At 35.2% G+C, this 25,872-nt stretch overlaps 1 protein-coding gene across 1 annotated transcript in view; it reads left to right on the forward strand.

The window, feature by feature from the left end:
* TRHDE (thyrotropin releasing hormone degrading enzyme) overlaps nt 1-25,872 on the forward strand; it is a 259,991-nt gene that overhangs the window by 147,658 nt on the left and 86,461 nt on the right. Inside the window, exon 7 of the mRNA XM_088141536.1 lies at nt 11,440-11,505. Coding sequence (XP_087997662.1) covers nt 11,440-11,505 — 66 coding nt within the window. The remainder of the gene's footprint in view (nt 1-11,439; nt 11,506-25,872) is intronic.

The raw sequence follows: 25,872 nt of genomic DNA on the forward strand, positions 1-25,872 counted from the left end.
GAACTAAACATACCATATATTAAAAAAAAAAATTCCTTAGTACTAATTCCCATAATGCATAGTAAGAAGGGCAAGCCCCATGTCCAGTGCATTGCAGTAATCCAAATGGGAGATGACCAAGGCATGAGTGACCACATAGAGGGCCTCTTGCTCTCATTCTTCTTTTTTAGTACTCTGGTTCTTTATGCTTTGAGATATTTTGGGGTACTGCCTTTAAACACCACCTGGAAGCTTCAGTTGATCCGCCTGTCTGGCATTTACAAGTCAGAGCACATTATACCTGTGCTATGGGCCCTGTACTGGCTTTCTATAAGCTTCTGGGTGCAATTTAAAATGCTGGTGGCAACCAATAAGGCCCTTTTTGATAGCTTAAGATAATTGCCAAATTATAGGGAATTGTAATTTTTTTTACCTGTTTATAATTATGAGCATAACATAAGCTTCAGTGTAAAATAAAATCCTCTCTCTCTCTCTCTCTCTCTCTTTCTTTCTTCTGCTTATATCTGTTGTATTCATTTCCCAATTCTTTTAAGTGTAATGTTCATCATACTTATTTTTTATATAGTACATACTGTTTATCATGAATGTTAGTCTTGGCCCCATTAAATATTTTGAGTAAAGTAGTCCATTATTGCTGTTTTAGGATATTCTCTTGATTTTCATTTCCTTCATGCATTTTGAGAAGAAACAGGAACATTCTTGGTCCAAAGTATTTGTGAGAACAAATGTACTTATCATTTATATTTTATGCTCTCCATGGCTATGCATGTGTAAAAACGTCATGATGCAAAGCTCTGAGGGAACATTTTATCTTAGGTTTAACAGCAGAGTGCATCAATCCAAAACTCCATTTGGATGCGTATCTTTCAACCAATTTAGAAGTAGCATTCTATACTTCCAGTGATGTTAACATTATCTGTATGAAACTCATGTAAATGTACAACAATAAGTTATGTTACTAAACTATATGTTTTTGTAAGTGAATCATCATGAAAAAGAACATAGGAATGACAGAAGTTGTAAGGATGCTAGTAATTGAAAGAAAGCCTCCTTTAAATTGAACTTAATTCCTGATGACTTCATGAATACATTCATAAACTCTTCTTGGCATTTCTTGCCATTTCCTGTTTCTGGATTGCTTTTTGACTTCCCAGACTAATCCATACAAGTGCAGAGGCAAAAGTTCCCTTTTGCAAAGACTTTTCTGCATCTCAGATAAATTGATAATGGTGATGATCTTGATGAGATGATTCATTTATTGTAAGACAATAATTGTCCGGTCCCATTTAAGTTTTTTATAGTATTCTTTTGTATGGATTGCCAAAGATCCATAAAAAGTATGTTCCATTATGTCTGATTTAAGTGCCATTGGTTCTCCTACATATCATATTGCCAAACATCTAGCTATGCTTTTACAACCTTACATATGTTACATGTCAACATATATTAAGGTTTCAACCCACTTATCCAAATACCCTGACAGCATGTCACAGGCTAACAGTTATTCTGCTGGTGAAATCAGACAAGTGATGCAATCCAGCAATAAAAATAACATCATATATGTATCTCTTACTTGGGTAGTTTGTCCTTAGATGTTTATATGACGTTATTTTTATAGCTGAACACACGCTCCTACATAATGAGCATAAGGTTCAGTTTAAAGAAATGCAAGTACTAGCAGTCATGTGAAATCATCATGTATGACTATATAGAGAAGGTATCGAGATTTATAAACATCCCAACAACATTAACCAAGAAGGAAGAGATTCTAAAAGTTAACGAAGCCTGGCTTTCAGCTTTATGTCACACTAAGATAAAACAGCCCTTAATTAACCAACACCATATAGAATCTTCAGCAGTCTCACCTGAAAGAATAAGAAGCAGTAGCATATTTTAAAGACAGATCAATATAGAATTAGGTCCTTTGGAACGTCTTCAGATCAGACCAATTACAAATTCACCTGGACAAAGAAGCAATCAGAAACTGGTTTTCCAGAATTCTGGTGATATGGTCCAATTAGAGATTAGTTTTGTTACAAATAAATACAAGAGCTCAGTCAGTTCCTCCTCAGTTGCCTATGAGCACTGAGAAGTGCACTACACATCAAATTACTTTGCCTCTGAAGATGCCAGCCACAGTTGCCTGCGAAATGTCAGAATACTAGATAATAAGACAACTATCAGACCACTATTAGCCCAGAGGTTCATCACCATTGGATTTTTCAAAATTTTTGAGCTTTACAACATTGCCACCAAATACTGAAGGATGATCCAACCTGATCCTTACATTCCAACGGTTTTAGAAAATGAATGATCAGTTTTAGCAATCAATATTGAAGTAATATACCATTGATAAACATCTTGTACTAGTTTTCTCTAAGTGTAAATATCCACTATTATGAATGAGTCTTCAAATACATCTCTGTTACTCTGATTATATTAATCTCTTAGACAACTGTCAGACCACTATTCTATATTAAGAACAGAAAGAAAATTAAAAACAGTTCAAAAGTTCACCAGGAAGGCAACAATTAACATCCCCCTGGGGATGAGTGAAGGATTAGGAGCAGACATCTACATCTCAAAGACTCTACTAATTACATCTCCTATTGTCCTTCAGTGAGCCTATCATGCTAGTAGGAAACAAAGCCACCCTGGAAGACTTTTATGGGGTCCCCCTAACCAACTTTTTTTAGACTGAAGAAGCTGCTTGGATAAGTAGCGAAACATCTCTACCAAAAAGAAAAGAAGTCCAGTTGCCATGACTCAACCTCAGACAATTCCACCTGGATGACTGAGAATCTTCATAGACATATGAAACGTTTTATGCCCTGTAGTTTTCAGCTTTTTGTGTCCTCCATACATGGAATTTGCACTATTCTGACATTGGTGCTACATTACTATGTTCACAGATTGTCATTCTCCCTGGACAATTGAACCAATTTTCTTCCCTTTTGGCTGCAGCACAGCTCACATTGCAAAAATGTTCAGTTTTGCAATTTACAGTGCTGGAGCTCAGCGAGACTTAGGGATGATTTATTTTCGTATTCACAGAAGCTCTTACCTCACTCTATCTCCCATCCTCTACCTCAGAGTTCTCCAGTAGATTTTATAAGCAATCTTATCAGTGAAGCCAATTTGAATGCTTTTAGTCAGTTTGTTGTGAGTTCTACAATCCCTATAACTGCCCAGTTTGATTTCCCCTGCTTATATAAGTAGCATATACCAAACCTACAATACCTCCTACCCTCTGGACTCAAATGAGTAATTTTCCTCCCACTTGCCCCCCACACATTGTGGCTCTATACTTTCCCATTGTGGCAACTCTTGGGAAAAATGCCTGGAAATGGCTGGAAATTTACAGCGTCATGCTATCCTCAGCTTTCAGTGGGGATTTATCAGCAGGATAAATTATGTCTTGATAGCTAGGCAGCTTTGCTTCATACCAACACATTTGTTATAAAATAGAGAAATGCACATTGAATGAACTGAAAATGTAGTGATGGTGGGAGTGCGGGGGAGAGAATAGCTTGCATATTTTCCCTCTCTGGATTGCACTGGTGCAAAGGGATTTTATTACTGTAGAAGGCACAATAATTCAGGGGTGAAGAATTGACAGTTTTTATATTCTTCTATTGGTTGGTTAGAATACAGCAGTGATGGGCTCAGGCCCTTCCCCAGCCTCATTGTTCTGAAGTAAACAATAGTGAAGATAATCTCACAGTCAGCTTCTGAATGCTTTGGAGGGATTGCAGATTGGAAATTGTCCATGTAGACATTGTAGGTTGATCCTGTGCCATCCCCTACCACAACACATGGAAATTATCTATGTTAATAGATGAGATGTGCAGGCCTAGAAAAATGGCAATACAGGGTATTGTGAATGTTCTGCCAAAAAAAGGAGTCCATCATAATAATGACTATTTAGACTCTACCCTCCATAAGCATAAAAGAGATTAGATATTTTCTTGATGTGATTCCAGTCAAGTTGTTCAGTTTAAGTAACTCCATATTACAGCCACGGACTATGAAATTTTGGACTGCCTAAGGCCTCACAATAAATATATACTGCTGAACCCATTGCTTGTACCTTTAATAATTGTACTGTCCTAGAGGAGTATATCCTTCACAAGATGATATATAAATATAAAATATGGACTTGTTTCCTCCAGATGTACTGTCAGATTGTATTCATGAAGTTTCCTCATCTGATCATTTCTTCAAAGATTTATTCTATCTTTAGCATGTCAGCTTCTATCCCAGAGAAGAATTGTTCAGTACTGTAAACTGTACCAGGAGGCAAAGTTGCATTTTCTCATTCTCTATGTGATAGATTTCTCTACATTTTCTCAGATAAATCACAAGCCATTCTCTTTAACTATTCCAGCAAAAGAGGCTTCTATCATTTTGTGAAATATTGGCAGAGTTCCTAGTGTCATAAGTGTACATTTCAGGAAAACTATGCAAACACTTTACTTACTGTGGATAAATTCATAAGTGCACTCCATGGTAAGGATATGATCCTTTTTGTTGGCAGTAAGCATACCTTGAAGACCACAAACTCAATTATCTTTGTAAATGCCTACTTCTGATTAGAGGACTGTATTGATGAGCATTTCCATTCTCCCCAGAGTTAGGAGAGGTTGCATGATGTTCTTCAAATTATTCATTTCTGGCTTGTGCTTAAAACTTCAGTCTGACATGTGAGTAATTCAGATTTATGGCATGTGCCTATGGAAGAATTTTTCTTTTACAGTCTTCCTTTAAACTCCTTAGAATCTTTAGCAGGTGGCTAAGGCAGATAAAAGATCAAATCGATGATCATGAAACTCAACTCCAGAGTTCCAATGAAGTATGATTATTAAAGAGCTAATATACATTAAGTGCCAGTAGGAAATATTTTACTCCATAGACTTTTAACCAAAATATTTTAACTAGTACTATAAACACAGTGCCCCTGATAAAGGAATCTTACCAAAGCATTTGACTTCTATATAATGAAAATGTTCTACTGGCACTTGAGATACTGTCCCCTTTTTTGTTTTCAGTGCTTGTCCAGATTTCCATTTGTTAAAAAGCTAATGTAGATAGAGGGAAGTGAACATAAAGTACTGCTTTTTTTTAAAAAAAAATATCTATCAACTTTCAAATGCTTTCTTAACAAGGAATTTACAGTACTTTAAACAAGTCACATAATAATAGGTAAAGCCTAGGTTTTAATTTTTTTCTTCAGTCATACTGTTTTAATTGGATACTGGGGCTGCGAAAAGATCAGAATTCAAAAGGCAAAAATATGATTTAGAGCACATATAACACTTTTCAGAGACATTGTAAACCATTTCAGTAGTTGTGCAAGTCCAGGAAAGGATACCGCTGCTTAAGATGTTCATGGTGTGCTCCGAATCTCATTTTGCCCTGCTAATTTGGATCTGTGCAAGCCTTATTGGATGCTTATAGGGTCAGTGGGAAAGGGAAAGAACCAGTCATTTGGTATATGGTCTGTAACAGACAGGTAGGTAATCCAGAGCAGACTACCATTGTTATTTTTCTTTCCTTTCTATCCTGGGCATTCTGTGAATAACAGTATAAGCATTGTGGTCCTGTAAGGCTTGGTTTTGAGGATTATCACCAAGAAGAGTCTTTGGCGGGAGATAGCCTTTATGAGAGTGAACATGGGTGTTGCATTATAGAGATATGGTGGAAGCTGTCAACCAGGGGATACCTGTACTCTTTGGTGTACTTTGTACATAGATGTGTCTTTGGTCACTACACTTTAGTGACTGGTATCATAATATGTGGGGAAGGCACATCCGAGCAATGAATTGGTTTGTGGATTATGTCTTTTGCATGTATCTGTTGCTGGAAAAAAGTCAACCACCTGTACAGTAATTTTTTTGTTTTGTTTGCTAAAAACAAGCAAACAAACCAAAACTATTTGTTCTATCAGTGAATAAAACTAAGTGAACATGATCTGGAAAATATTAAGCATTTTCTTTGCTGGAAAATTAACTAAGAGTTAAAAGTTAAAAGGCATGTATTACTTATGACAATTTGCAGATATTTGACTTTATGAATAAATGAGGTGAAACGTGTTGACAGAGATGCACAGATACATTTTGATTTATTATATTTTTAAAGTATTTTAAGATAAAGTATTTTTAAGTAGCTCAATCAGTAAGTCAACTATATAAATCCAGTTAAAATAAGCGGAAATAATTATTAATAAAAATACAGGAGTTTAAAATGTGGAAACTGAGCATAACATAACAGCAATAAATTTTTAAAACATTTCTAAAATAATGAAAATATAATTATAATCAGTGTAAAATCTCTCTGAGGAGTGATTCCACACTGCCATAAGGGCTCTGATCCTGGTGCATGCTACTCAGATCTTAGCTGATGATGTTTTACTGACTATGAATTTTGAATGTAGACTGAGTCTTTTGAAGTACTAGTAAGGAATTAGTAACTTTGGAAAAAATGCTAAAATCTTAAGAACAGCACTGCTATATTTTTAGCATTTAAAGCAATCTTTTCCTAATTGCTGTCTCCCAGATTAGTTGGGACTATAATTCCCAGAGATTCCTTCTACCATAGTTATTGTAGTCTAGCACTTCTACAGAATACTAGCTTATGGAAGTTTGTTTTAGAGAGAAAGGGTATCATTAAAGGAATTCCTTACCTAACTAAATTGTCCCATGGAATTCACACTGATACTACTGAAGCTTCCTTGTGTATGTTTAAAAATAAAATAAGTCAAAATACATTTTAAAGAAATTCACACTTCAAATTTATTTTCCTCATTTTATAGGGTATTTTTAAGTGTCATTTTATGATCCAAGTTTGACATAGTTTGTTCTCTAACTTTAATTCATGCTGTGAATTTCCTAATAAGCTAAATTTCATATTGGCACCCAGCTGTGTCTGCCTAGTGTCAACAAAATGGTTATTTTCTAAAAGAGATTTGAATATAGTTTGCCGCTTGCTATTTGAAGGGCAGATATAATGTAAAGTTTCTTGTATGTGTGCTTTGCAAGCTGTTGTCCTTTTTTAAAATGGATTTCAACCATAGGGCGATATGAGTTTCCAGAATTTAAATTGTTATCAGTTTTCTTACACCATTTGAGCAAAAATGAAAGAATAGTCACATATTGCTTTGGCCTAAGTAAACTCTCTTGGTTGGAAAATATAAACTAGAAGGGAATTTTGTGGCTGGGGAAAGAAACAACTACACACATCCAGCAGCTCCAGGCATTGCTAATCCATAGAATGGTAGCCTTAGTGTCTATTGTAGTTTCACCAAACTTTATAGCAGAGAATATTTGTAATTTAAAACCCAACCCATCTACAGGACTTGGGGGATGGTTTATGACATGAAATAAGACAGATATTATTTTAATGTAATAAAATAGATAGGATTCTGCTGTAAACGTTAAGTTGATAACCTTAGTAGGTTTGAAATGGAAAAAATATTCAGAATTTCGACATATGTTTGATATATAATGCATTCATTATGCTATTCCCCTTGGGAGTAAACCATTGTACTGCAGACTGCAGAAAAGGAGTAGGAAATAATAAGATAAAGAAATTAAAGATACGAAAAATAAATAAATAAAAGGAAACATAGATGAAAATGTGTTACTGCAACGTATTTCACTGTCTCTCTCAATATCTTTCTATTTTTGCAAATTGTGCTTGTTTCTACTATGTCCGTATACTACTTCATACCACCTTTTGTTCTTTAAACCTTTCACCTCTTTTTTTGAAGATCTCATCAGTTCTTTCCAACCACAATTTGCTTTTCTTTCCTTTCTTCTCAGCCCATTCATTATTATTTCATATATTTCTTTTGCAGTTTGATCCTCATTCATTTGACCAAACTATCATAATATACTACTTTCATTCCCATAGTTCATTCCAATTTTCTCTGTCAAACACAAGCATCTTGGTCTTTGATACGTTAATTTTCCTTTTTTTATATTTCTCATTTTATCATTACAATCTAACATTGTACTCTATCATTCATTGCAAATCTTTCTGGTTCTGACCCAGGAACATAGCTTCTGCTTAGTAAAGTAAACCTACATTTATGGCCCCAACTGAAACACCTCTAACATCACCAAAAACATTCCTTGCACATTTATCCATACATTAATTAGACAACCAAGAGGACATTATTTTACACACTGCTCAGTGTTGAACCATTTCCTAGCCATTCCCTTTATTCTCACACATGCTTTATCATTCAGGAACCAACCGTCAGCTCCATATTTATGCAAAACACTCCATAATTTAAGCCTATTCACTTTATCATATGCTTTCTTTAAATCAACAAGCATGCAATAAACTTTCTCACATAGATACATTTGTCCGAGACCAGCTGAAGAACAAAAAAAAGGCCTGCGTATTTCCTCCCCAGCATAATACCACACTGCATTTCCCAGATTTTGGTTATTATCACCTCCTGTATCCTTTCAGTTAGAATTGTGGCACTTTCCTGGCACTCCCAAACTTTTTCTTATGTACATGTTATGCAATAAATTTGTCTGCATTTTAGGGGGAACATTTTTTTTCTCTTCCACATCTTCTTTCACTTCATCAAAAACATCCCTTTTCTATTTCCTATTAGTATAACATTATTTTACACAATTCTATGACACTCACTAACATAATGCTTTTCACTGAGTTCCAAACAGCTTCCACATCTTCATTCCTTACTTCCACTTTTTTTCTTAATTCTATTAGAGATTAATCTATTTTCTAATACTTTTTCATATTGGACTCACTTTTTTTCCTTTCTTTCACTCGCTTATTTATCTATTTATTGATTAAATTTATATGCTGTCCATCTCACTGTATAAGTGACTCTAGGCAGCTTACAAGTGAAACAAACCTATAAAAATCTTTACAAAAATATACAAAGTTAAAAAATGGAGAGAGCATCCTCAAGCCACCAACCACCCCCAGTGCTGCGAACCCCCATTGGATCCCCATGCTAATTGGCAGAACCAGATCTTTATGTCAATTTTTTTCCAAGGTTCTCTTGGCACTACCAAAAACTGGCTGTTACACATTCAGAATCTCCTATCACCCTTGTACCTTCCCTAATTCTTTCAATATTTTTACATAAACATTCAAGTAAATTGAGTTTGTGTGCGTGCGTGCAAATATGTATATGTATGTACAATATATACACACACATATATTCATGCATATACATATACACATGCATATACTGAATATATATTTGTATGTATATTTGTATTCACTACCTTGGTATGTGTACCTATGGATAGACCTATGCTTAACAAATAGACCCTTTTCTGAGCACATACTCATCAATCATTATTATTCATTTTGGAGTCTCCAAATGAGCCAATGACATTTTCTATACAATCTTGTCTTGTTCCCACCCTAAATTCACCTCTGGTTCTTCTATTATCATCATTCATTGGAGTGCATATAAAACTATCACCACCTATGGATTCCTACTTTCAAATGCACTCATAACAACTTAGGTGACACCAATTTATACTTTTTGATACATATTTTAGCCCTTTAATTCATAATTAAACCTAAACCTTCAATTCTCTGCATCTCTTTATCAACATTACTCCACAAGTTTAGACCAGCTTCATTCAGACCTAATATATCCTTCCCCTTTCTTATATTTTTACAGACACGCATTCATTTCATTCATTAATTCATATTCTTTACTATTTGGTTCTCTTATATTCTAACTTGGAATCTTCTACAAGCGGTCCTTGACTTATGACCACAATAGGGACCAGAAAATTCATTGTTAGGTAGTCTGGTTGTTAAGCAAAGCAACATGTGACCACACCTGATTTTATTACTTTTTTTGTCGTGGTCATTAAGCAAATCACTGCAGTTGTTAAATGAATCACGCGCTCCCCATTGATTTTGCTTGTCAGAAGCTGACTGGGAAGGTCGCAAATGGTTACCACGTGACCCAGGGACCCTGCAACCATTGTAAATACATGCTGGTTGTCAAGCACCCGAATTTTGATTACGTGATCACGGGGACGCTGAGACGGTAGTAAGTGCGAGGATCGGTCGTAAGTCGCTTTTTTCAGCGCATAACTTTGAACGGTTGCTAAGTGAATGGTCATAAGTCACAGACTTCCTGTATGTGGCATCATCATCACTGGAAAGGCCCATAAATCCTTTTCTCCATTATCTGTCATTTTTAAAAATTCATTTTAAAAAGTTAGTCTTAAGGTATAGCTTGGTCATCCGAGAACAATTGGGATCCTAGAAATATGCAGATGTATAAGCATGCCATTTAAAATGACAGCATGGAGGCTATCAAAATGTCCTCTAGAATAGTTCTGTAATATGGGCACAATAATCGAAAACATTTTGATTATATCTGATTACCTATGCCTATTATAAATTGCACTGAAAAATTCTGAAGTTTGAATAAAACTGCAACTATATCCCCGTTCAAATGCTGATCTCAGAATTGCAGGCTTGGATGTATACCTACATTTATAGGTATATACTAAAGTATGGAAAGTAAATGCCAAACTGTGATTCTGTATCAATATGGTAAAACTTCATAGTGCAAAAAACATGAAAACTGTAGTATAACCCTAAAATAGACTTAGCATGCTTTTTAAAAGAATCTATCTTAAAATCCAGAGAAAATGAGTTGACACTGACCTTACATGAAATTGCTTCACCCATTTTGAAACATCATTCTACCCAGAGCAAAAAGTTACTCACCCATATCTTAAACCATAACCCCAATTAAGCTCTGTGCGTGCACGCACATGTGTGTGTGCGTGCAGTTAAAAATGGAATCAGTGGCAATCTTGAGGCTGCACTAAAATGGACATATGTTTTGTGCATGTGTCCAAACATATATCTGTAAGTCAAATCTTTGAGTACTTAACCATAAACCATAAAGGAAACCTGGGCTTACGGTGTTTTGTAACTGGAATGCTGGTCAGCCGTATTTCATTTGTACTGATTACTCTGGTAGAACTTGTTGCCTGTCTTATGTATTACATCTCAATGCTTTATACTTCTTTCATTCAAATATGTGCTTGTGAACAATCAGTGGCCTGGCAAGGGAAATATTGTGCTTTTATAACATACTGTTTCATCTTGTTCTGCTTGTATCAGTAAGGTATAGGCTTAGTTACTCTATTTGAAATTACCTCATTTCTGTATTTTTATTTCTTCATTTTTATTTCTGTTTTGTCCCCATAAAGCTTATAGTGAGGCATATAGCTTCTGAAATGTTTAAGGCAAATATTTGGGGGGGGGGTAATCCTAAATGTAATTAGTAATAAGCCTGTAATTATTCTAAAATAAATATTGGAATAAATGTAGATTTCATGTAATATTACCATGAAACTGCTTGGAAAACAATCCAACTTTTTTTTTTTTTCCTGTGAATTGTGTTTGCAGGGTGCAGCCTTAATTCGAATGCTGGCTAATTTTATGGGTCACTCAGTGTTTCAGATGGGCCTACAAGTATGTAGAAACTTTTTTTTTTCATTCCTTATTTGCTTATGTTTGCATTTATGCCAGTGTATTTTTATTGTATATGTTTCTTCTAATTTTAAAGACTCAATTAACAGGGAGAAAAAACAAGGTTATGTTAACATAAATATTGTATCGTTGTAGAAAATGAAGGTTTATGTGTAATTTTCCTAGTGTCAAATGGATATGTTTTTTTCCCATCTTTTAAGTATCTGTTGTGGCATCAAAATTTAATTTGCATGAGCACTTTTACAGTATGTCAGTAGAAGGGGATGGAGAAACATAAAGGATTTATTCAGTAACATTTCTGTCTTAACAAAGAACATGTATAAAAATACAGAATTCCCTATTAATAGTAGTATACTCATATAAAATTATTAAGCGAAGATAACTGTATGGTTTTAAACATAATCGGACAGATTCCAAAAATTGTTAACAATTAAAAGAAATTATTATTGAAATTATATGGTACAAGTCAAAATGATCAAGAGTAGGAAGAAAGAACATAAACACAAAACAGAAGAAATATAAAAAGACATTAGAGAGGGTGTATGGAATCTTCTGCCCTTTAAAATATTCTGTGTTTCTGTAACAATTAATTTTAAGAAAATTGTTTTAAAATGGCAATACAGTGGCTCATTATTGATTGGAAAATAAAATAAAAAAGATAAATAATGTAGGGAGGTAAGGTGTTGTATATACCTATATATTAATGGAGATGATGTGGTGAGAAGCAATAGGTGGTATGCAGGTAATTAAAATTTTGTTTCAGCTTACATAGTAATGGATTCTTTTACGTTTTTGTTACATATATTTAAGATTGGTACCTGTAAGTAAGCAAGGTACATATTGGTATATTCTTAACAGAAATGCAAGAATTACTCAAATTTGGCAATGCTACCTGCTTATCCAGTAAGTGAATATTTTTATGTATTTTGATTTTCTGCTGGAGCAGTTACCACAAACAACGTCATCCCAGTTCTCTGTGGCCAGGAAAGCTTTGATGTGAGTGGAGTAGGGGATGTTGTTATTTCTATCCCATTTTGGATTTATTGTTATTATATTGCCTTCAGTGTGAGAAAATTAATTATATGTCTTGGGTTTGATATAATTCAGTCTTTCCTATTCTGTGAATATATCAGGTTTAAGGATCCTAAGAGTTTTGTCCCAACATGTCCAATTATACCTAGATTTTCTCCAACATCATTAGCAGAAGGACATGTGGCTTTTCACAGAATACTTCTGTGAAAGTGGTGCAGGCATCATCCTCTTAGGAAAATGGACCTCCCTAATTTATATGTTGATGATAGGGAAAGTAAAATGTTAAGATAATACCTCATTTATTTTTTTTTTGAGAAAAATTGGTAAGTATTATAAAACAAGGTGCAGAATTTTCTGATAGAACTATTGCATAACATGGCAAAAATAAATAAGAATATATTGTACATTCCTACATCCTGTAGGTCAGCAAGGATTTTAATTACAACTGAATAACTAATAGCAGGTTTTAAAACTAATGTAACCTGATGTAATTCCTATTGGGCCATGCAAGGCATTCCAGTTGGTAGACTTCAGGGTTTTCTAAAAAACCAAAGTCAGAATGGTAAACCTGAGGTCTTGTTGTATTTTTGTAAATTAATTATAAAAGCAAAATAACAACAACAACGTTTTAAAAGAATTGTGGGAGCAGACGTTGAATTTGGATTTTTATTTTCCAAAATTCAACACTATTACAAAAAAACTAACCTCCCAAAAAAACAATACCGAACCCACAATTTAGAAAGTGTCATAACATAGATACACCAGTACGTAGTGCTTTATTTATACTTCTAATTAGCATGATTCATTTGTCTTAATTATGTTTGAAAACTCATTTTTGAGGGAAAAAACCCAGCATAGCTGGCACATCTGATGAAAAGTAAGAAATTGTAAATGGAGAATAATTTATTTTTGTCTTTGTCAATATAAACAGTTCAGCAATAATTCCAAATAAATTAATGTTTCTAAAACAATTTAAAAGCAAACAAACCAAAGCAGAAAAACAATGCAACTCTATTCTATTGAAATGTGTTTAAGTAAATCATGTAACAGGCAGCTGTGATTGATGAATTATGCATGATGCACTCTGTTACTTAGAGGTGTCCTTTAAAATAAATTTATGTTCACCTGAAATACAATTATGGTTAGATGGAAAGGGCAATCAATCTTATCTGTTCTTAGCAAGCTTTCAATCTGAAATTTAAATAAACTCCATCTGGGATCAGGACATATATTAATATGGTTAGCCTATTTTCATCCAATAGATTGAGAGTTAAAACATAAAGCAAAAGTTAAATAAGCATATTAAGTGTACTATATAAAGATGTATTTAGTATAATAATGACAGACATGATGTCCAGGAACCATATTCCACCCAGATATTTAGGAAGGATTGATTGATGCATTTTTGAAACAGAGTTGAATCTGAAATAATTTAAAATATTATTTCTTTAACTTTCTGCAATATGTCTGTATCTTGACATAGTTTCTAGGGATGCTTAATGTAGAATATAAAAGAGTCACCAGATAGTCTATTCAAAAGTGTACACATTTGATTTAACACAATACCCAGTTTGAGATGTAAAGTTTAGCTGTAATTAGAAATCACTAAAGACTATGGAATACTAAGGATTATATGACTGAATTTCAAAGAAATTAATATAGACAAATAGGTTGATATAAGGCAGAAACTAAAACCTCCACTTAGCTACACATGTCCTACAATAGAGCAATCAATTATATTAGTCTAATATAGACTAACAGAGCTAAAGCTGTTTTTATGGTATCACTGAATAATGACATCTTGAATTATTTAAGAGAAAGAGTAAGATGCAATTATGAATAATAAATGTGCATATGCCTTGTGGCAGGCTTAAAGGTAAGTTGGCATCGTATTGGAAGATCTGCTTCTCTATGCATTGTCTCATTGTACCTTCTCAACCACTGGTCTCTAAGGACAATAGATGTACAGATTAGTATAGATTCTCTTTTTGACTCCTTTATATTTCCTGTTTAACATGAGCTACTTGCCTCAAATTAATTAGAGTGCTATTCCCGGAGATTTTTGTTACTTAGAGTTCCTGTTCCTTGTTCCCAAAATCCCATTCTGCCATATTGCATGGTCTTTCATTTTTTATATATATTGAATACAGCTAGATAGGTATGTAGGCTTTCTGTCAAAATGTAATTTCTTGATAAATTTTTCTTTTTTCTTTTTTGAAAAAATAAACTAGGCAGCCTTATAAATATAAATGATGGATGGATGGATGGATGGATGGATGGATGGATGGATGGATGGATGGATGGATGGATACTAAGTACCAGTTTCCAAAAATCCTTCTGTGAGTTGTTTTGTTATTTTTATTTCCCTCTACATGCATATTTTGCTCAATAAAGCTAATTTCACAACATGAACAAAAGTATTTATGAGTAAAGAACATCAGGAATGTATGCTGAGTATATATTTCCAGTAGAATCACCCAAGGCATGAAGGTCATCTCAGTTGCCCTTCTAAAATGAGCAGGCACCTATATTAGGTATCAGTGATATAGAAAGATGTTGGAGGCAGATGATCAATTTAGTGATAATTGTGAAGGCATCAATTCATACTGCACAGGAGAAGGCAATAGTAAATCACTCCTGTATTTTTACCAAGAAAACCACATGGATAGAAATTATAAAATGATTGAAGATATAGTCCCGGATGATGTTCCCTTCAGGTTGGATGGCACTCAACATGCTATTGAGGAAGTGCTGAGGATCTTTCAGAGTACTAATGGTGTTTATGATATGGCTAGATTAAAGACTTTGGGATATCTAGTTGCTCATGTTGCCATATAGACAAAGACAGATTATAGTAGGAACATGGAACATAAGAAGCATGAACATGGGAAAGCTCAACACAGTGAAAGATTAAATGAAACAACTATAAATTGGCATCTTAGGCATCAGCAAATTTAGATGAACTGGGATTGGACATTTTCAGTCAGAAGATCACACTGTTATTATTCAGGACATGAAAAACAAAGAAGGAACAGAGTTGCTTTTATAGTTAGGAAAGGTATAGCAAGAACAGTATTTGGCTACAGTGCAATCAGTGAATAATATCAATTATACTTCATAAACAATCCTTTAATATGACAATCATTCAAGTTTATGCTCCAACCACTGATGCAGAAGAAGAGGAGGTTGATAAGTTTTATGATCTGATTCAATTTGAAATTGACAAATGACAAGATGTGCTGCTTGTGATTAGAGATTGGAATGCCAGAGTTGGAAACATTAGTAGTCAGATTGTATGGCTTAGGAAATCGAAAGGAAGCAGGAGACCGACGTGTCAATTTCTGCCACTCTAGTGATAGCAAACACTGTCTTTGAACAACCAAAATGATGCTTGGATTCACTAGATGGAATATATAGAAACTTGGACTATATTATTATTAAAAGGAGGTGGAAATGCTCAATTATAGCATTAAAGACATGGCCAGATGCCAAATGTGGAACAGATCATGAATTGCTTATGTGCAAATTCCAAGTTAAGTTAAAGAAGAAGAAAGCCAATCAGTTTCCATATGATCTTGAACATATACCCACTATTTTCAAGGAGAACATCAGAAATTGCTTTAAAGTATGAACCTCTTTGATAGAGAACCAGAGACATTATTGCTGATCTACGCTGGATAATTGAGAAAGCTGCAGAAGATAAAAAAGTCACATAGAAAGGCCTTTGATTGTGTTGATCACATCAAGCTGTGGAAAGTGCTCAGAAAAATGGGAATCCCAGAACTTTGTCCTTATGAGAAACTTATATAAAGGTCAGGAAACTACAGCATAAACAGAACATGGTGAAACAGACGGGCTCCAGGTTGACAAAGGAGTGAGACAAGGGTGTATACTCTCCCATATATATTAAGGGAAGCTGGATTGGGAGAAGATGATCATGGTTTTAAAATTGGAGGAAGAAACATCAATAATCTGCACGATGCTGATGGCAATATCCTGATACCCCAAAATGCAAAGGATCTGTAAACTGCATAATAAAAGTCGATGAGCACAGTAAAAAATGGGACTAAAATTAATTATAAAGATGACCAAACTAATGACAACAGGTAGAACAATGAGCCTTAGAATTTACAATGAGAACATCAAAGTGGTGGATAGCTTCTGCCTTTTAGGATCAACCATCAACACTAAAGGAACAAGCAGTCAAGCAATATGCCTCAGACTAGCACTAGGTAGAGCAGCCATGAAGGCCTTAGAAAAGATATTCAAATGCCATGATGTGTTTATATCTACAAATATCAGAATCATGCAAGCCCTGGTATTCCCTGTGGCAGCATATGGAAGCAAAAGTTGGACTTTGAAGAAGCAGGATAGGAAGAGTATTGATGCTTTTGAACTTTGGTGTCAGAGAAGACTCCTGAGAATTCCATGGACAGCCAAAAAAACAAACCAATCAACCCAGAGTTCTCACTTGAGGCATAAATGACCAGGCTCAAATTATAATATTTCAGACACATTAGGTGAAGACGTAGCTCTCTAGAAAAGGCTCTAATGTTAGAAAAGGTAGAAGGAAAGAAAAAAAAGTGATGATCAGCAGCAAGATGGATGGACTCAGTTACAGTGGTGATGGATGCACCATTAGAAATGTTGAAGAACATTAGGGACAGATCATCATGGAGAAAGTCTATGTGGTTGCTAAAAGTCGACACCAACTTGATGGCACATAATCAGTTGCTTAATATGCTTTCCTTCAAAGCATTCTTATGTCACTATCAAAGAAACAAGAAAAATTAGGAAACAAGAGAAATCATTAGGAATTCTTTGCAGTTCTCCTCTCTATGCTTATATTCAGAGCTGATGTGTGAAAGATTTATTACACCTTTTTTTTAAAAAAAAGGTACTTGTGTCCCATTTGAACATTACATAAAATATTTTAATACAAATATTACAGATGTACTGTTCAGAATTAGGTTTATTCATAAGAAAATAATGTTAACAGGATTTCAATCTCATATTCTTTAGTAAATATATTTTTGAAGGATATTTTAGTCATCACGCTAACATATGATTTTCATTTTAAATTGGGAACTAAGATAACAGTCCAAATGTATTTTGGGGTGACTGTACTGAAGAGGTATATTCTGTCTTATTTTGTTCTTCTGTTTGCTTTCAACTTTTGTATGGTTTGATTATTTTTAAGCCAATGTATATTTCTGTGAGTTTCTCTGTATTATACTTCATTTGCCATTTAGCAGCTCATTGATCATACATATCTGTATCCTTTTGAACTTCAATGGCTGCTATATTTGTGTTCATCACTCATTTTGATTTAGTGCATCATCAGCAGTTTACATTCATTTACTGTGGGACCTCCTGTCTCTTTGATAAATTAACAACTTTTGTATTTTAGGTTGCACTATGTATATTATCCCAAGCACCTTTTATCGCTGGTATTGCACAGCCATTTAAAGTTCTACAAAATATTTTTTGTTAGCTTAGCTACTTGGGTTTTGTTTTTCAGTTATCCAAGTAGCTGGAGAAATATTTAATTGAAGCAAACTAATGAACAGAAGCCTTTTAGGTGGATTTCCCCTCATAGAAAGTGCTTAGAATCCGTAAGATACTTTTTCCTGTGCGGTTGGATCAGTTTAGATTCTTATTTATTTGGAGTTTTGTTCTGCATAGCCTCAAATTAAACTAAAAAAACAATAACCAGAAGCAAAAATAAAACCATAAAAGCAGCAGAAAAACACCCAATACACATATGCACATAATGAAAACAGAAAAAGAAGCTGCCAGTAAAAACAGAAAGAATAAAAGCATCTAAAGCCATTCAGAGCAGGGTGGCTGGAAACATTTTAAGTAACCTGATCCCTGAGAGATATTTTTAGGATGCTTGTGGCTACAGCTTGAACTGATGAAAGAAGAGACATCAGGTGCAACCTTATGGAGGGTGTACAGCATCAGTATAGCAGGCGCAAAGGGGCAATTGGGGTCCTGCTCTTTTCTTACATGCGTCACACACATCAAATGCAAGTAAAAAATGTTGGAGCTTCAAACCTCCTCATGGTGCCTGCTGTGTTGATGCTATTGACACCACACACACACACATACACACACACACACACACGCACGCACACACCATGGATATCTCTGGGAGATATTACCGGCTGTTATACGCAAAGTGTTATTGTAGTTGCAGTAACTAACTGAAAAGCAACATTAGAGGCACTTAGAATGTGCAAAGCTCATCGATTCAGGAATGGACATTTTGGAAATTTTCCAAAACACTGTGTTTCCATCTGGAGCATTCTAAGCATACTCTAGATGGTGCCATTCCAGGAGGATCAGGGAAGTGGTTTAGTGGTCTGGATGCAGAAACAGGCCTGTTTTGGAGTAAACTTTTATAAACTGCAGAATTTCCCTTCCATTCCCCTGAATAGTTTGCTATGGAGGGAAATCAAATATTATCAAGTTACTTGGAATGGGTCCATTCTCAGATTGACACAGTTTGTTCATCCCTAAAAGGCACCATCAAAGAATATAAGCAGTGGCTCTTTCAGTCAGCTAAACATTTTCTTTTAATTTTTAAATTTTTTAAAAAATGCATTTTCTTTTAATTTCAAATGCAAATTGTTCTGTAGCCACATTAAATCATATTGACAGCCAGCATTGCTTTTCTTCTTGCCAGTATGCCATTAGCTATAGTACTAATAAAAAAAGAACCATTTACATTTAGAGTCATACTATATGTCGATCCAATTTTTTTGAAAAGACACAATGCTGCTTCCTTTGGTCAGTGTTTGGGTCACCTAATTTAGAATTTGAGTTGCTGAAGATTTATTTTAAACACAATTGGCATAACTTCATAAATTATGTATTCAGAGTTTCTTACTTCATTATTAGATCAATGATTTCTATATTCATGGTGGCTTAATTTAAACTAATTAAGTAGCTGTAATGAGGACTTTCTAATCCATGCATAAATAGTCCTATTATTTCAAGTTAGATTTTTTTTCACTCTTAGTTCATTTTTTTTTCTTTGTTTCTCTGCATGGTCAGGAACATGACTTTATAGGAGAGATCAGGAAAATTTCAGTGGCTAGGAACTACAACCACCTTTTCCTCCTCCATTATGAATAGTGACCAGAATGCATACATAAATACTACTCCAAAAAATACACCTGATAAAGTGTCAATGAAAGATGCACAGTATAGCCTAAATCAATCCATTTTTGTAACAAAAAGGATTTATAAAGCCCCACTTTCTAAAAAGCAAAATTTAACACTTTAGGGACAGCTACTGGTGGGGAGATCATATAAAATGGGAGAAACAGCATTGTAAATGTGAGTACAGGAGGATTTTCCATTCCTGCTTTTTTTTTTTTTTTTTTTAAGATTTTTGAGTGAGCTGCTTTGGTTCTTTTCAATTCTGTTATACCTGTTTTAGAGCTTAAAAATTGTGTTATGGCAGGACATATTGGTATATTTTTTAGCAGTTACAATCAAAAATTGTCTGTGGAGCTCATCCATATTTTACTGGGTAGAGTGGTAGACCTACAAAATCCAACAGCTAAGTCTAATAGCTCAGTAAAAAAAACCCCTTTTTTGCTGCCATCCAGAGCCTGCCCAAAAAATGGTAGGCTACCATTATATTTGGGAATTGACTCTTTCTATGGGCAAATCCCAAGATAAACAGTCCATTATAATCAAACCTGCACTGATACAGTTTAAGAGAAACAGTTTCATCACCACCTCAGGCACCTCTTCGTGTCTATTAATGCCATTATAAAAACCATCTTTGACCATGTTTTTAGCTACAGTACAAATCGATATGAGAGAGCAGAAATGTATCAAGCGGAATTCTGTACGTATTCTCTCTTCAGGAATAATCCATTCTTTGCTGTGGGTTTTTGGAGTGGGTGGGTGGGTGTGTGGAGGGGAATCCTGTAAAACTGATGGTATTTAGCAGCTGTAGGAGAAATGTTTGGAAATCCACACATTAAATTCAAATTCTGCACATATCAAACACAGGACAGATAAAGCAGTCACATCCAATACCCAAGGTATGTAGAAATTGAATTATGAATGAGTGATATGGAAACAAATGGATTGTAAGATGCATTGATAACAGAGATAATTGGTTGGTGAGTGAGAACAAGAATAAAGGAGAAGAATGGAAAATAGTAATAAAATATGAAGGCCCATGTGAAATAAACATATAATAGTTCAATTTTATCTGTAAACAGATATGAAACTGCTAGTTTCAAATTCTGACATAGTTATTATACTCTGGCTATATTCAACAAAAATCAATTCTTTAGAATCCTGGCCTATTATGAAATATCTGCCTACATTTCTGTTTATTCCTTTCTGACAGGAGGAATAGCTAAGTCAATTTGCAATCAAAACAATGTGACATCCAAACTGGATCCCCACAAGCCAGGAATTACAACAAAGAAACAAAAGAGGTTATTTGGGGTTGTTCTTTCTGAGGACTTTGTATTCCATATTTTAGTTCTTCTATTGTTAATTGTTCCCAAGAAAATGTGTAGAAATTTCAAGTCAACCTAATACTGATTTTTTTTTAAGGGATCATTTAGATAAACCTACTTTTTTCTTTTTAAAGTTAACTTTATACCACAGAAGCAGATATAAAAGCAACAGAGTATAACTTACTGTCTTATTGAACATTGCAAGGATGGGGAAAGAGCTCTTTCAGAAAAAAAAACATGCCTATGTTGCTTTTCTTGGTTGCCTGAAGCTGCCTGTTTGAGAATAATAATTTAAATGCACATATGCCTTTCCAATACTGAAAAACTACAAGAAATAAATAATAGTTTGCAGTAAGCCTACTGTTGTTATATTACAGAGTCACTGAGAGTTGAGTGCATACAAGTTTTATTATTGTGGTTGGCCACACAGTTGTCATTGTTATTATTATTATTTACACAACGTGAAACCATAGCTGCCAGTTCTTCAGCTAGTATTGGCCTTCATTTGCACTGAGTTCTTCCCAAGAACCTAGGATGTCGTAATATATCTGTGTAGTATATGTGTGGATCCAAGCAGTGTGGCCTTTTGTAATGACAGATGGAAATTTTGTCAATGTGCAGATTTTCTAAGTCAGGGTTCCTCAACCTTGGCAACTTTGAGATGGGTGGACTTCAACTCCCAGAATTCCCCAGCCAGCAATCTTGAGTTGAAGTCCACCCGTCTTAAAGTTGCCAAGGTTGAGGAACCCTGTTCTAAGTGCTGTCCAAGGTTTTTTGTTATGGCATCCAGTGTGCTGATAACCACTGGGACCACACGACTGCCTGTTTTTGTTTTTTTTTTTGTTTTTTTATTATTATTATTATTATTATTATTATTATTATTATTATTATTATTATTGTATTGTTGTTCTTGTTGATCACATAGTCAGTTGTTTAGACTGTATCTGGCATTTTTATCCACCTATCGAGTCCTTCCCAAGGACCTGGGATAGGCAGATGTTGTTTGATGGTGTTAAAGGTATCATTGCAGGATATAAGCTGTTCCAGGTAAAGCTTCCTTTTGCAATTGACTGATGGTGATTTTGTCAAGGCCGATGGTCTTCAAGTGGTGCTCCAGATGTTTTGGGATTGCACCCAAGGAGCCTATTACTATTGGTACTATCTTTGCTTTCTTTTGCCATGGTCGTTCTATTTTTGTTTGCAGGTCTTTGTATCTTGTGATTTTCTCCAGTTCTTTCTCTTCTATTCTGCTGTCTCCAGGTATTGCAATGTCCACTACCCACACTTTTTTGTCTTTCTTATCAACAGCTGTTAAGTCTGGGGTGTTGTGTAGCAGGTGCTAGTCTGTTTGAATTCTAAAGTCCCAGAGCACTTTATCTTCTTCATTTTCTATTACTTTATCTGTTTTGTGGTCCCACCAGTTCTTGCTTGCAGGCAAATAGTATTTCTTGCAGATATTCCAATGCACCATTGTTGCTACTTTGCATTGCAATTGTTTATAGTCAATCTGTGTGATCTTCTTGCAGCAGCTAACTAGGTGGTCCACTGTTTCTTCAGCTTCTTAGCAGAGGCAGCATGTGCTGTCTGTTGTTGTCTTCCCAGTTCTGGCGTTGTATGCATTTGTTCTTAAGGCTTGGTCTTATGCATCCAGAATTAGCCCCTCTATCTCTTTCTTCAACTTTCCTGCTCTTAGCCATTGCCAGATCTTGTTGTTATCTGCTTTGCCTGCTTGTTTTTCTGTGTATTGGCCATGTAATACTTTGCCTTGCCATGTCTCTTTTCTATTCTTCATTTGGTCTTTATTGTAGGCCAATTTGGTCTCTTCAGTATTCAGTAAGCCTTCTAGTTTCAGTGCATCTTCTTCACTGTCCTTCAGATATTCTTCTAACGCCCTTTTTTCTTCTACAACTTATTTCATGAACCAATGAATGGAATTATAAGGAATTTCACTTAAAATTTATTTGCCTACAGTCAATGACCAGTAAGGTTAAAAAAAAAAAACCCTCAAAAATAAGGACCAAATACAACTAACCCAGTATAACAGTCATATAAAATCTAAAAAAAATTAAAGCAAGAGTAAGGAAAAATTGAATAAAATACAGTAAAACAACATAAAATGTAAGATAAAATGAAAATAGGTTAACATAGAAATGCAGTACAATTTAAAAAGCAAAGGAACTTAATAATGTCATCATTCTAGGATTAGAACATCTTATATCTTATTATAGAAATTGCTGCAGATAGAAATTTAGCAACTCTATTGCTTTTGGTAAGATTCTGACCTGCAAGCAGGAAACAGACCATCTCTCTCCCCCCCCCCCCCAAAATGTGTGTGTGTGTGTTTTTAAGGGCTGGTAAAGATCTGTCTGCACATAAACTCGTGTAAAAATAGGTCTCAGGTACTTCTGAACACAAGGATAGCATCTATCTATAAATGGAGTCCTACTTTATTTCCCAAATATTACTGTCAGGGGTAGGATGTTCAAGCAAGCTAGAGAAAAGACACTACCATGTGCTGGGCAAACAAGGTTGAATAAGGAGTTTGCTGATATAAAAGGTTTCCAATTTGGAACCCATCACTAAAAATTGGCTATAGTGCCCAGATCCTTATGCAGTGTGATGTCAAAGTGTCTTTGATAGAGTTTGCTTTAGCTCCCTCTAAACCTAGGGGTAGCAGAGAGTCAGTAGGAAGAAAGACCAAAGTAAACTGATACTTTTTCTTTCTACCTTGATGAAGAGGCATCAAAAAGAATTAATTTGGCCAGTGAGCTGTTAGAAAATAGGAGTTTAAGGCAATAAGAGAGTCAGCAAATATGGTCTCTTGCCTCCAGTGGATTCATATCAGCTTACATGCAGATTAAAGCATTGGAAACACAGCATGGGACATGGAAAGGCACTTGTAAGAACCTAGACTGAACATTGTCTAAGGGCATTAAATCATTGTAGGAGTATAGCTGTGCACCATACAACATTTGAGATGTTGTTTTGGCTTTAAAATCTGTAATGGTGCTAGATATACATTTGCCCCCTTTGAAGTGGAAGAAGCACAAAATTGCCATGGCACTATTGTTGACTTTGGCAGAAATGGCTCTATTTCTTCCTGCCAAGCTTTGAAGATTTGGAAAATTATTCCAAAGTAGTTAAAAGCTGGCACTTGTTCAAGTTCCTTATTATCAACTTGCCATTGATGTTTGCAGTGACTAGGTCTTCCCAAGAAAACCGTAATTATGGTCTTAGAGTAATTGATTGTAAATCGTTCCTCCTTACAAAATTCCACTAAGGCCTAACTTCTCCACTAACTTCTCCTGAGGTTCACTGGTATAAGTGAAATAAATGCCGCAACATCACCATAAGGTATACTGCCAAATGCCCATCACAGAGTTTAAGAGGATGGAATTCCTTTTTGGTTAAGACAACTACTGTTGAATTCTTTTAGATACTAAACAATAAGGGAGCTACAACCCTGTTTCACTCCTTGATGGATTGGAATGTCTGCACTAAGGTAGATAATTTTGTCATCTTGGTGACTGTAACTTCATGCAGCATCCTAATTAGCTGCCATCATTAGATCTGAGGGACAGCTTTGACCAGAGCCTGTCCCTTGTAATAGAATCAAAGGCTGATTTTAAGCCAATAAAGGCAACATGTAAGGACTGGTTTTGCCTGTGTGTGTTTTTCTCTATCAAAATTTGTAAGATAGCACAGTAATCCATTGTAGACCTGCCTCCCATAAATCCTGCTTGTTCATCAACTAGGAGTTTCTCTTCGTCTAGTCAATCCAGTAATTTGTAATACAAGAAGCTGACATATTATTTGCTAGGCACACTTAATAGGCTAACTGGATGGTAGTATAAGAGGTTTGTGCTGTACTTCTTCTTAGAAATGGGAAAAATTATAGATTGGAATTTGGAATGTGTTATTAATATGTATAAAGAAAGAGGCCAAGATAGGGGCCCACCAATCAGCCTTTTCCCTTCAGTAACTCTGGTAGTATTGAGCACTTTTCCACTTTTCAGTTGGCTAATTAATTTAAGTATCTCTGAATGGGAGACTGGGGGCCAGGGGGATATACCATGCAAAGTCCCATGTGGCAAATAGAAAGGGGAGAGCACTGTTCCTATCTGGCAGCTGAACTTCTAGCCTTCAAGCATTGTTTCCCCTCACAACAAGCAAGCAATTAGCTTCCAAAATAGAGAGTTTCTCTTACCTTTATTTTAATTTGCTCCCAATTTGCTTGGAAAAAAGCTTTTTTATTTCTTTTTAATACTTACCCTAGCAGATATACAATCCTGATCAAACATGAGTTTCCAAGTGGTACAGGCAGATCTTCTTGTGGTGATGGTTTTTTGGGGTGTGCTGTGTCTTTGAGTCAGCCTTGAGTTTTTTGGGCAAGATTTTTGGAAGTGGTTTGCCCTTGCCTTTTTCCTAGGATGAGATAGAATGCCTGGTATAAAGTCATCCAACTGTCTTCCATGCCTAAGGCAGGAGAAGAACTCACAATCTTCCAGTTTCTAGCCCAGTGCCTTTAACTAGTACACCAAACTGGCTCTCCCTAGTGTGTTAGAGAGGTGTTAATAATATCTAGATGGTGCTTATAAGAACTTTAGATGTGACTATAGCCTCTGCTGGATTCAGCTGATAGTAGGCATTCCCAAAACCTGGAGGTTTAGGTTAGTGATAGTTGTCCTCCCTGTGTCCGCTTTGCATCCATTTAACCCTGTGGCTAATTCTAGCTTCAACAGTGCTCTCATTATTTTTGGCGTTGACTAGACAAATTGATTCTGGACTAGAGTCCATAAAAAACAATAAAGTGAGGTGGTCA

Source organism: Python bivittatus, unplaced genomic scaffold (assembly GCF_059951505.1).
Source record: "Python bivittatus isolate LINGU-HERP-01145 unplaced genomic scaffold, Pbiv_v1 ctg000330_np1212, whole genome shotgun sequence".
In the NCBI taxonomy this organism is placed as follows: domain Eukaryota; kingdom Metazoa; phylum Chordata; class Lepidosauria; order Squamata; family Pythonidae; genus Python; species Python bivittatus.